This window comes from Rhineura floridana, chromosome 7, assembly GCF_030035675.1.
Source record: "Rhineura floridana isolate rRhiFlo1 chromosome 7, rRhiFlo1.hap2, whole genome shotgun sequence".
NCBI lineage: Eukaryota > Metazoa > Chordata > Lepidosauria > Squamata > Rhineuridae > Rhineura > Rhineura floridana.
The window spans coordinates 45,897,653-45,910,329 of record NC_084486.1 but is presented as its reverse complement, the minus strand read 5'-3'; the positions used below and the strand labels follow the sequence as shown (position 1 = coordinate 45,910,329).

The 12,677-nt window shown below is 39.8% G+C and overlaps 2 protein-coding genes across 2 annotated transcripts in view; one reads left to right on the top strand and one right to left on the bottom strand.

Moving 5' to 3' along the window:
* The window catches only part of ANKRD22 (ankyrin repeat domain 22), a 30,543-nt gene extending 21,715 nt beyond the window's left edge, over positions 1–8,828 (top strand). Inside the window, exons 2-6 of the mRNA XM_061635415.1 lie at positions 1,463–1,654; positions 3,296–3,403; positions 4,392–4,469; positions 5,793–5,891; positions 7,121–8,828. Coding sequence (XP_061491399.1) covers positions 1,463–1,654; positions 3,296–3,403; positions 4,392–4,469; positions 5,793–5,891; positions 7,121–7,198 — 555 coding nt within the window. The 3' untranslated portion in view covers positions 7,199–8,828. The remainder of the gene's footprint in view (positions 1–1,462; positions 1,655–3,295; positions 3,404–4,391; positions 4,470–5,792; positions 5,892–7,120) is intronic.
* The window catches only part of LOC133388896 (lysosomal acid lipase/cholesteryl ester hydrolase-like), a 39,427-nt gene continuing 34,911 nt past the window's right edge, over positions 8,162–12,677 (bottom strand). The window contains exon 10 of the mRNA XM_061635414.1: positions 8,162–8,620. Within this exon, the coding sequence (XP_061491398.1) occupies positions 8,387–8,620 (234 nt within the window). The 3' untranslated portion in view covers positions 8,162–8,386. The remainder of the gene's footprint in view (positions 8,621–12,677) is intronic.

Sequence of the window (12,677 nt, the reverse complement as noted above, 5' to 3'; positions counted from 1 at the left end):
TAGATGGTCTATATCAGCGTTTTACCTTGCTCTTAGTCCAGAAAAACCTGATGTCTAGAGACTATTGGAGTGTTTGAGGATTTTCGTTGGGGATCATTTTGGAGATTCTTTATATTTGCTGTTTTGGGGTTTGTTTTTGTATTTTTATTGTTAGGCCTTATTATGAATTATGTGGGGATAGTTTAATTTTATTCCATATTTACTGAGACATTTTCACTACTTTATTGTTAATGCCTATTTAAATGTTGCTGTATTTTTGTAACTGTTAGAGTGAATTATGTAATTTTTTTGATGTTGGAAGCTGCCTTCAGCATGGTTTAACTGTGGAAAGAGGGCACATAAAATTGATGATGATTTCATCTACGCATGGAGTTTCTTCATCACAGACTACCATACTACTCTGGTAATATGCTCAAGCAAAAAAAGAATTGTTTAGGAGTAGGGGTATGTGTTCTGTAAAGATTTATTTACAGTTGTTTGACTTCTCTGAGACACACCCAGATCCCCTACCAAGCCTGGTCATGTTGGAAATTACACAGCTATAGTCATGAGGAATACAGGTGTGTAGTTAACTAGTGAAACAGGCAGGGGAAGAATGAAAGCTCTCTGCATGCTCACAACTAATCAGCCAGTCACCACAAGGCTAAGGCTATTGGACAAGCTTGTTAAACTCAAGCCTCTTTTGACTCATCTACACAGTGGTTTACTGTGTGTTTGGTGCTACTCACATCTCCTTTAAATTGCTTGGTTCACATGATTTTATGAGCAAACTGAAGCTATTGTGCAGTTTCCCCCCTGTAAATCCGTACTAACCCAATCCAAAAGGGAAGAAAAAAAGTCTTCACTCTTTTTCTCTAGTGCTTGCAGATGCTTTGCTCTGATGTTTTTAGGTTGATGTGTCAATCATTCCCCTCTCCATGCCCACTCCCTCCTCCTCCTCCCTTCATTCATTTCATTTCCTGTAAGCTGACAAGCAACTTCCAGTTGCTCTCCTCCATTCTGCTGGTCTTTTTTATGTTGCTGCAAACAGTGCTTTTCTTTTCTTTTTCCTCTAACCTGTGCCCAAAAGCAAAACACTGCTCAAACAAACAGTTGTATTTCAACTGTATCCTACCAGGGAAAACACAGATATTCACACTTCTGGTTTGTTTTTAAAGGAACCTATTGCAACTGTAGAATAGACTGAGCATGCTTGGTCACCTTAGCAACCAGATGGAGTGGAAATGTATAATTAGAGGGCAGGGCCACAAGGAAAAAGTGAGACTAATCCTCCCCAAAGGAATGCCTGCTTGTGTGAATGGGAAAAAGTAATTGGGAGCTAACTTTTGAGCAGGAACTGCCGATGATGCAAATGAAAAGCAAAGGTAAAAGAAGTGTTTTTCCTACAAAAAAAAATGCTCCCATGTAGATGGGCCCTTTGTGAACAAGTCCTCATTTCCTTCCCTCCCTTCTTCTTCCTCAGCCCATTTGTCAGGCTGCGTATAATAATGATTTCAATGAACTGCAACTCTTGCTGGAAGAAGACAGCAATAATCTCAACATTCAGGACAGCTTTGGTGGAGACACACCATTAATCTGTGCCTGCAAACAGGGACACAACAGAATTGTCAGTTATCTTCTGAAAAGAAATGCTGATGTGAACATCAAAAATAAGGTGAGGCGCAGCAAGCATATAGCTGAGGAGGAAAGATATTTTCCTCTCATTACATGTTTAGTTTAACTTCCTAGAACATCCAGACAAGGTCCTTAAAAGTAGATGATTCCTCTGCCTGGATATGTGTTCAGCTAGATCTGGATGGGGCCACATTCCCTCTGAAGGATCTGGTTTGTAATTTTGGGATACTCCTGGGATCCACTTCTGTTGCTGGAGGCACGGATGGCCTCTGTGGCATGGATTGCATTCTGCCTGCTTCAGCTGGTTACTGCAACGAACACTGCACATGCTCTGAAATCAAGACTCTGCTCCAGCTGGTAACATATAACTAGCCAAGTTAGATTGACGTTTTGATGGCATTTTAAGTCTGTGTGTGAGATTATTGCCTTCTCTTTTTTGCCCTTTCCTCCACTTCTTTTTATGTTTGGACACGACTTGAACATTTGGTTTAAAAATATTTTTTTTCACTAAAATCTTCCCTATGTGCAAGGTTCCTAAAGCTATCCCTTGTCTTTGAAGAATGTTTCAAATTGTTTGTTGAATTCTGTGTCTTCTAGGCTTTGGGAAAGAAACCCCAAAGCTCCCCTCTTTGTTTGCTTTTAGCTGAAGGAAAGGGCTCTTGGCCACAGGGCTCAGAACTTTCCCATGCAGTTGGATGGCCTAGGAAGTGCCAGGAGGTTCATCCTGTCTGGTGGCAGCCTACTCCAGTGCTTTTGTGGGAGAAGCCTTATACAAAAAGAGGGTCCACCACTAGAAGAAATATCCCCCCCCCAATCTCTCACAGTGTCTAGCAACAGTGAAGCACAGTGGATATTTGTTATGGAGCACCAATTGGGCTCTACTGTAGATCCCTATGTCCCGGTGTGCTTACTATTCCGATTGTTGTGAGCCATGTTGAACAATGGGGGAAGAAGTATACAAATATTTTAAATAAATGAAGTCAGGGAAGAGGAGTCTATGGCCTTCCAGATGGTTCAACTCCAATTCCCATCAGCCTCAGACAGCCCAGCCACGAGAATAGTCACGGAAATGAGAGTTGTAGTCCAACAACATGTAGAGGGCCACCGGTTCCTCACCACTGAAGCAAGTAAACAGAAACCTGCATCTCTGCTTCAAACTTTACCTTTCCCAACCTGATGGCCTCCAGATGTTTTGAAACCCCTACTCCTATCAGCCCTAGACTGCATGACTAGACAAATAGTCAGGGATCATGGAAGTTGTGTTCCAAAACATCTGGAGGGCACCAGGTTGGGGAAGCTGCTTTATAATATATGCCACCGCAAACACTGGTGTATTCACACCAGTTACTGGCATAACGTGAATATTGTCCTTTATTCTCATTTGTATCAGTGGGGGGGGGGGTGAAATTACAGGCTGATAGCAAATCTGGGAGCATGCTAGCTGTTGTTGGGCTCATCATCACCCCTCCAAGAACTACCAGCTTTCTAGCTTCCTCATACATTTTGCTTCAATAGAGTTGCATCAAAGCCAAGCCCCATCTTTAGAGGAACGCCCAGGGGCAATTTCCAATATAGAAAAAAAGTGAAAATGTGCCCAAAATAAGTCTAATATAGCCTATATAAAATAAAGAAGAGAATTAAAATTCTGTCTAATAATGATAGCTCTTCCGTTTTCCTCTAGAAAAAAAGAACATGTTTACATTACGCTGTGAAAAAACGGTTCAGCTTCCTTGACTACCTGCTCATTATCATCTTAATGCCTGTTATGCTTCTTGGGTATCTCCTCATGGTAAGTCCAGTTAGAAAAAACCAAGAGTGAAAATTGTATGCTTACATGCCAGCCTTCACTAACCTGGTGCCCTTCAGATGTTTGGGACTACAATTTACGTGAGCCCCAACCAGCATGGCCTTGCTGGCTGGGACTGATGAGACTGGTCATCCAAAACATCTGGAAGGTACCAGGTTGGTGAAAGCTGCTTTATGCCAACTCCACACCCTCTGTATTTGCTGGACGTGTTTTAAGAGCCCATCTATTACTGGTACTCCCTTATTTTAATACAATGGTGTATCCTTTTGGGCATTAGGAAAGGAAGGTCAACTCAACTACACAATTGTTTTGCTCTCAAATTTAGCAGTACAGAAAGTATAATTGTTGGTATATGGCTATTACACTCTGAGCGCACAAAAGGTATCAATCTTGATACAAATGAATCTCATCCTTGGCTTACCAGGACCACCTCAAATGTTTCTGAAAGCCAGTGTGCAGCCACAGCCCTTGAGTGATTATCACATGTGACAATAGGCCATGTTGTTTTTCACAATAACTAAGTGAGCTAGGAAGCCATAAAGCCAGATATAGCTTCCTACCTCATAGGCATGTGCATGGCAAAACCACAAGGACATGCCTTTCACATAGGATGTTATAATACATGATGTAGTGCATGCTTGTAACTACATACCTCAGAAATGAATGGAACTTACTTCTCAGTAGATGTGCATAGGATGGTGTCACATGAATTTAGCATTATAATACATTACATTTGGCACTGAATGTGGTAGACTGCAAACTGGATTCACTAAGCGAATGCCTGTTTTAGACAATGGCAAAAGCCTCAGAGAATGCAAACATTTTGACACAATCTTGCCTATGAAATGTTAAATAGGACCACGTCATTATTTGAATGATGCATAAAATAAAGTTTTAATTATCTGACTACTCAATATGACAGTGCTCATTGTGAATGTTACAAAAACTACCATTCCAACAAATGTTACAGGTGTCCAAAAGTAAACAGAATGAAAACCTTATCAAGATGTTACTCAGAGCTGGTGCAGATGTTAATACAACAGATGATGTAAGTGGACATATACATACATAGAAGGTTCTAGGACTGTGACATTATCTAGACTTTAGAAAAGTCCATCTGCCATGTAAAGCAGTGCGACAAAGTAAGAATTTTCTGCTTCAGAGGTGCTCACCCTCTGTATATTGAATGTGTCTCTCGACTGGAAGGATACAGATCTGAAACACATTGTCATGCAGAGATGTAATGGGTTCCTCAGCTTCATCTGAGAGTGTGTAATTCTGCTGAGTTTTTGCACTGGGAGTGAACGAAGAACCTAATCATAGCCTATGAAGAGACACAACACAAATTCACAATGTGTGAATGTGTGCTTTCAGCTCATGATTCATTTGTTTCTCATAGCAGTTTTCTTTGTGGCACGCTACTGAGCCTCAGCACACAGTCAGGGATTTTCAAAGTATAAGAGGACAAGTCCTGAAAACATACAGTCTAAATTTTTGATACAGGGTTGACAACAGAGGGAAGAGAGAGAAGAGGTGGCAGGAATAAACATATAAAGAATGGGTTTTTCCAATGACACTTAGATTTAGTTGTAGCAGAACATGGAAAGAAGGGGGTTCTGACAAATAGTTTGTGGGAAAAGTGGGTTTTAAGGAGGGGAAAATAAAGGAGGTGGCATCATGCAGGCACTCTGGTAGGTAGTACAGAACAGAACAGAAGGAGCAGGCATGGACAAAGCAGAGACATTTGAGGGAGCAAGAGATCTTCATTCTTATTAGCATTACATTACTCCTATGAATGTTCAAGGTATTTTGTGAAATTTTTAAACAGCCAGATTTCTTCTAGAAACATACAGTCTATGTAAGATTCTTCTTACAAACAACTATTCAGGAATGGCTGGTAATGTGGAACACCACTGTGGAGCCAGTCTCCTTGCAGCAGCAGCACTGTTGATTACTGAGATCGTGTGGGGACAGAACCCGGTGGCGGCTAGTTTGGGGTGGTGGTGGTGGTGGGGTCTTGATGTATGTTTTAGCTACACTTTTCTGTGCAATCTGAAGAAGTTGTGCCATTTTATGTAACCTTGAGTTCCCTAGGACTTACCCCCATGGTAAATTTGCACAAGATTACAGCAGTAATTTTCTTCCTGGTTTGGCAGCCCCATCGTAAACAGTGTTGGCAGTGTAGAGTTTTATGGGGAAAAGCAACAGACCAAATTATTAGAAGCATAACATAGCTACAGAGTTTGCAAGAACCCCAGCTTCCTTTTCCTGTAAAAATAAAGGGTGCACTAATAGAGAAGCATTAGCAAATGACTGAAACCCCTGCTTTGAGTATGCATATTTTTCAAGAATAATTTTTGGTTCTTTTCAGTCAGGAAGAACAGCTCTCCACTATGCCAGTGAAATGAAGAACCAGTCCATCATACCTTTACTAGTAGGAGCAGGGTCTAATATTTCCATAAAGGACAAGGTAAGAAAGTTAGAACTCTTAATAAGGCTACAGCTTTTATTTTCTTTGCCTAGGCATCGGGCTTAGCCTTTGTTTTGGTCTAGCACACTTGTGAAGGGGGAACGTACTCCCGGGTAGTTGTTTGTTTTTGGAATGAAGGAGGGTAGTGTTTTATCCCTTTGGAGGGCACAGGCTATTCATCGTTTTCCCTCTTGCTGATTGAAGAAAGCCCTGACACTTTGTAGCAAGCATTTACATCAGGAATAGGGAACATTTACATCAGAAATGTTGGACTGCAACTCCCCATTCCTGATTTACATCTTACAAACAATCCCAACCCATAGACATTTTAAGCAGTAGTGTGGTGGTAAATTCAGAAGTGCTGGGTTTGTTCATGATAGTCACAGCTATGCCTCTCCCCCCTTCTTTTGCTGCTGGAGAATGAGACCTTTGTTAATGCCTCCTCCCACAACAATGGAATTCCCTAGGAGCCAATAAATGTGAAAGGGGTGAGTGTTAGCTACTGAAAAGTGTTTTGTCAGTGGCTGACTCACCTCCTTTCACTCTGATTAGCTCCAATCAGCAGGAAAGGACAAAAAGGCATGTTAGAAGACTCTTCTCAGTGGCTAACACAAGCTGATTGGTCCATAGGATGCTGGAGATATAGAGACCCTGCTTCCAAAAAAGTAAGAAGTCTAAGACCCTCCCGAGACCCTGACTACACCTCTGATTTTAAGCCAATTCATACAATCCAAAAATAAGTAAATATATGTTGAAATGGGCAACTGATTATGGGTGAGAATGACAGGAAACTCAAGAGCTGGACCATGCAGGATCATGCAGTTTGTTTTGAATGGGTGTTTTTGCACACCATATCTCCTCTCAAGAGCTCCTACGCTAACGAAATTGGAGCCTTCAGCAATCTTTGGTAAATCCACATAAAAATGGTAAATCCACATAAAAATGTTCTTTTAACTGTGCAGCATCTTAAGTACGGATGGGAAGATCTGTCAACTTCATTTCTCTCAGATTCTTATTTTTCCAATTTTAAATTTAGTTCCCCACATTCCTGCAGCAATCCTCATGAAAATTCTCCAGCATTTTAGTGAGAATTTCTCCTGATAAACACACTGAAAGATTGGTCTTCTTGCCTAACAGTATCTATTTACATCTATAATTATATGTATTTTGATACTACCTTCTTTAATTACTTTTATCATATCATTGTTTATTTTACCACTTTATTTTAGGAAGAAGAGACTCCACTGGACATAGCAAAAAGATTAAAATTCACCAACATAGAAAACATGTTAAAGAAGGAATCCTAGACCATAATAATATGTTGTCAAGGTTCTTATGGTGTGTGTGGGTGTTGGAATCTGTGAGGGCAATACACTGTAGGTCCCATTGCGCTGATAGTTTAAAGTGACCTCACATTTACTGCAGCTGCCAAGGTTATACAATGTAGGCTGTAATAAATCTGCTGCTCTGCATGGATGGGCAATGTGATTTGACCCAGAGGACACGGTCAACACTATGAACATTATGAACTATTCTTGATTTTCATTTTCCCTCTGCCAAAGTAAGACATTTGTAAAGCGTAATTTATTTGATTTGTACTATCTCTAAAAGTTGTGATTCAAAACAGATTCATCAATAAAGACCTCTTTTGTATTTCATTATATCCAATGAGTATTAAATACATAGAGTAAAAATAGAATTGGAAGGAGGCGCAAGGCTTTCTTGTCCAAGTGTTGCCAACTTATGGCATGGGTGTCATAGCAAAAGGATTTGTTGGTATGCCTGGACATGAGCAGAAAGCATGAGAAACTGGCTATGGCAGTATTGCTGGTCTTTCTCATACTGCACTGTTTCTGTCTTGGTAGACCAGAGGAAAAAGCACACCAAGGGACCATGAGGTAGGGAGATAGGGCCCCCAAAATCAATGTTGTCAACAGAAGGAAAGTTGGAGTAGACAGCAGACTGAACATTAGAAACCTTCAAGACCCAAACAGACATCTGCAAGATGATAAATAAAAGATATAATCTTTCCCAACATGTTTTGGAAAGATAACATGGGAAATATTTTTTGCCTGACTGGTGTACAATGGGCCATTCTTTTCTCCAGAATATTGAAGAAACCAAGGAGACAGTTATTTTAGTTTATTGTCTTTTTCCCCAGACCAATACCACAACATAAAGTAGAAAGGAGTTCTGAGACGATTTAAGATTGTGCTGTTTTGCCATATGAAACATACTACAATTGCACAAAGGGGTAACATCTAAATAAATACCTCTCCTTGAACATAACTTTATTAAATACTGGCAAGATTGCCCTATTACAAAGCAAGCAGGTAATCATCTCCAAAGCACCATTTAGTGAATTATACAGACCCTTCTTCATCATAACTAGTTGCACCAAGACATCAAAGCAGTACTGAATAGTATTTTGGGTTTTAATCATAATCCATAATCTCTGTATACATGTACTCATCTACAAACATCACTGACTGGCATTATGGATACTTCTTCATTGTCTCAATGATATTCATGTACATACGCTCAGTTGCATCAATTCCCCAGATAAAGTCTAAGTGTTGCCATTCAGGAATGTGGTTTTCATAAATTAGGTTACTAATCCGTGAGCGTAACATTGCAACATCTGTTGGGTGTACAAACGAGTCTTGCCCTGCAGTCCAGAGTGCAATTGGTATTTGTATGTCTTCTATCTTATATTTAGGAGGGTTTGTCTGTGGATAAAACAACAACAGCAATAATAAAGCTTTGTTTCCAAATGTACAGCAATATAGAATTTTTCGCATGGTTTTTTAAATACCTGATACAAATGTTTGGAGTTGACTTAAAATTGAAAAGAAAATGAGAGACAGAAACATATTTGTTTATGTATTCAAGAACCCACAGCAATTTCCAACAAATAAATATTATTTTATTTTTTCATTTATGAATTGCTTCCCATAAGGTATCCAAAGTGATTTACAATCTCTCTCTCTCTCTCTCTCTCTCTCTCTCTCTCTCTCTATAAGGTATCCAAAGTGATTTACAATCTCTCTCTCTCTCCTCTCTCTCTCTCTCCCTCTCTCTTCCTCCTCTTCTCTCCTCTCTCTCTCTCTCTCTCCTCTCTCTCTCTCTCTTCTTCGTCTCTCTCTCTCTCTCTCATCTCTCTCTCTCTCTCTCTCTCTCATCTCTCTCTCTCTTACTCTCTCATCTCTCTCTCTTCTCTCATCTCTCTCTCTCATCTCTCTCCTCTCTCTCTCTCTCTCTCTCTCTCTCTCTCTCTCTCTCTCTCTCCTCTCTCTCACTCTCTCTCTCTCTCTCTCTCTCTTCTCCTCTCTCTCTTCTCTCTCTCTCTCTCTCTCTCTCTCTCTCTCTCTCTCTCTCTCTCTCTCTCTCTCTCTCTCTCTCTCTCTCTCCTCTCTCTCTCTCTCTCTCCATATACGCAGTCTGTGTTGGAATTGCTTTTTAATATGTTTTAAACATTTTTTAAAAATGTTTTGTTTTATGTATTTAAAGTCTGTTTTTATAATATTTTAAAGTGTTTTTAGTGCTTTTGGTTTGCTGCCCTGGGCTCCTACTGGAGAAATGCAGGATACAAATAAATTATTATTATTATTATTATTATTATTTATTAAAGCAGTTAAAATTGCATATATAAAACAATAAAAACACAACAGCACATCAAATCAGTTCAAATCCAATACAGATACCAACTGAAATAAAAAGTTTAAGAAGCCTGTTGAAAGACGAATGTCTTAAGCAAGTGCTGAAAAGACAATAGAGAAGGAGTCTGTCTGATATGCAATGGGAGGAAGTTCCAAAGAACAGGTGCTGCCACACTAAAGGCCTGATGATTATATTGTGTGGAATGGACCTGCTGACAGGATAGTATCTGCAGGATGCCCTCTCCTGCAAAACGCAGTGATTTGTTGGGTATGTGGGAGAAGCTTTTCCTAAAAGCTTTAAAATCCTTTATCTTTCCCTGACTAACGGAGCCTAAAAAGACATAAGAGGGCCTTTGAAGATTGACCATCTGTGGGTGCTTAAGTCTATGTTTAAAATTCCTTCTCGGCTAAGATAAAGATAACAAACTGACTCTCACTGTAAGCCGACACCGAAAATCGAGAGGACAACCAGGGAGCCGGACAAAGTGCTTGTTAAAGCAAAATAATTGCTCTTTTCTGCTGATACAGCCCTGAAACTAAAGGCAATTTAATTCTAGGAAATTTTTATTCTAGCCTTGTGTCAACTGATGGTATAAGGGATTGTATAAGGGTTTGTAAATCCTTTTTTTTTTCTCTCTCTCTCTCTAAACGTACAACTCGGCAATTTCCTGCTCCTGACCTAATTAGTGAGTGTCTGTATTCAATTTAAGTCCTCTACGATTGATCCTTGATGATTTTTACAAGGGAAAAATGTCAAGAACTAGGTATTTCCCTAGTAGAAGAGAAACTTGTATCTCCGATTAGACAATCCAAGATAACTCACTTTTTCCAGGCTAAGATGGATGGTTCTTATCTGCATTCGGCGCCAGGATCTAAGACCGAATTTAAAGCTAACATCCAGTCTACAAGTCGACATGACTGGTCGTTAGATCGACAACTGCAAATTAATCCACCCAAAGAGGACCTGCAAGCTAGAACCTTAGCTGAGGAATTACAAGATGTGGGATTTAAAGGTCCCCTAAATTCTAGGGATGAGGACTTTCCTTCAGAAATAATAACCATAGATTCCATAGCTGAGTCCCAGGAGCCTAGGAATCCATCGACAGAAATTCAGATTACAAATGATGCCCAAAACCTGCAGATTGTGGACGGATCCACGTTAACAACATGGGGCTGGGAAATGGCAGTATCAACAGAACTGGGACAAATAAAGGTGTATATTAAGGAAACAAACAACTTATTAAATATGTTGATTGGCTCTATAGGGCCTTTTCTTATTGGAAAAGCTACACCCCATGATATGTTGGAGAGTGATCATAACATTCAACCCCCCCCCTCCCAGGGGCTCAAATTGAATGACAGGGACGTTAAGACTAAAAAGGTGGCTTCCCAGAGAGGAAAAAAACTGAAAAAATCAAAGAACATTAAAAATTTTAAATCAGCTCCAATAAAGAAAATGAATTTTAAGCCTTTATTTAAATTATTGGAGTCTACATCTAAAAGCCGCCAAGCCTCTCGACTGGGTGGGAAAGAAGCATCATCGAAAAGTACAATTCCTTTGAGTCAGAGTAAACAAAGCCCCCCACCAGGGGCAGCTAAACCCGACATTGAGAGTGTGGTAGAGATAACAAATAGTGTCTGCTATAATCAAGCCAATGATAAATCACTTGATGCATCACTGACTCCAACTAGTCACAGGGAGGATACAAATTGGAAGCTACAGCTAGTAAGAGATAAGCTAGCAATTTCATTTTTATCGAAGATAAGGAAATTTAGAGCAACTTCTTCGATAAGACAGTTTTTCATTACCTGCCTAGAGCGTTATCTGCTGCACATACAGTGCAGAAATTGTATTAAACATGTGACCTATTTGTTCTCTAATGACTTTGAAAGACGCACTATTTTTACAGTACAATCATCATACCTGGTGGACCAGATTTACAAAATCAAAGACACTCTGGTTTCGCAAGGCATCCTAGTGAATCGATATTTCATCAATAAGGCCTCCCCTCAACCATTGTTTAACTTCCCTCCCCCACAGTTGGGGAAACCGGACCAGGGAAGGTTGGCTCCTGCTACTAACCAGAGATCTCAAGTACGCCCATCTTCTTCCGCCTTGTCAAGCGGCCAGCAACATTTAGTTATAAAAGTTTCTTTGGAGTGTAGGCCTTCAAGACAGGTGGACTTTGTCCCGGAGGAGCTCCTCCTTTTGGAATCATATGACTCCCTACTGAAACTCGAACAAGAGGAAATCATCAATAGATTAACTCATCTGCTGCAAAGATTAGCAAAAGGAACTCAAGATCCTAAGGGTGTGAAACAATTATTAGCCAGGGACAATAGTCTCGATTCTCAATTAACAAGTCCGGTTAATAACCTTCCCGGTCAAATGAAACAATCGAGCAAAACTAATAGCTTCTCATCATCTGACAATGATATGATACCTCCAAGTCTACTATATCATGAATGGGTCCAGATCCCCAGGAAGATGGCGAACAATCCGACTAGGATAGAGATGCGTGAGTTACAACCGGAGGAACAGGGTTCCTTGGATGAAACATCGAGGAGTACTTTTTTTTTTTACTTTACTTTATTTATTTGCGGTCATGGACCCAACAATTATCAAAACATTGTACAGACAATTTAGTTAAAATAGAGTTAAAAATAATACAGTAAGTTTTTTTTAAAAACAGCGACATTATTTTTACATGATCTGGGTCTACTAAATTTCCAAGCGTTGTAATTGAGCCGTATATACAAATTTAGCCATATTCAAAGTGATTTGTTTGTTTAGTCCGGATAATAAATAGCACAACCTATTCTCAGGAGACATTGAGGATGTATTATCTATACTACTTGATAAAAATTGAGCACGTATAGAATCGTATAAATGGCATTCAAATATCACATGATAAAGCGTTTCAATTTTTTCAGACTCACAAGGACATAGGCGATTTACGTATGGTATTCCTTGGTATCTCCCTATTAAAAGAGAAGAGTGTAATGAGTTGAATCTGGCTTTCGTAAAAGCCAGACGCAGTTTAGGGAGTAACATCGAGGAGTAAAGATGTTGCCCAAAAGATGACGATCCTACCCGCACAGATTATTTCGAATGTCAGCACACTCT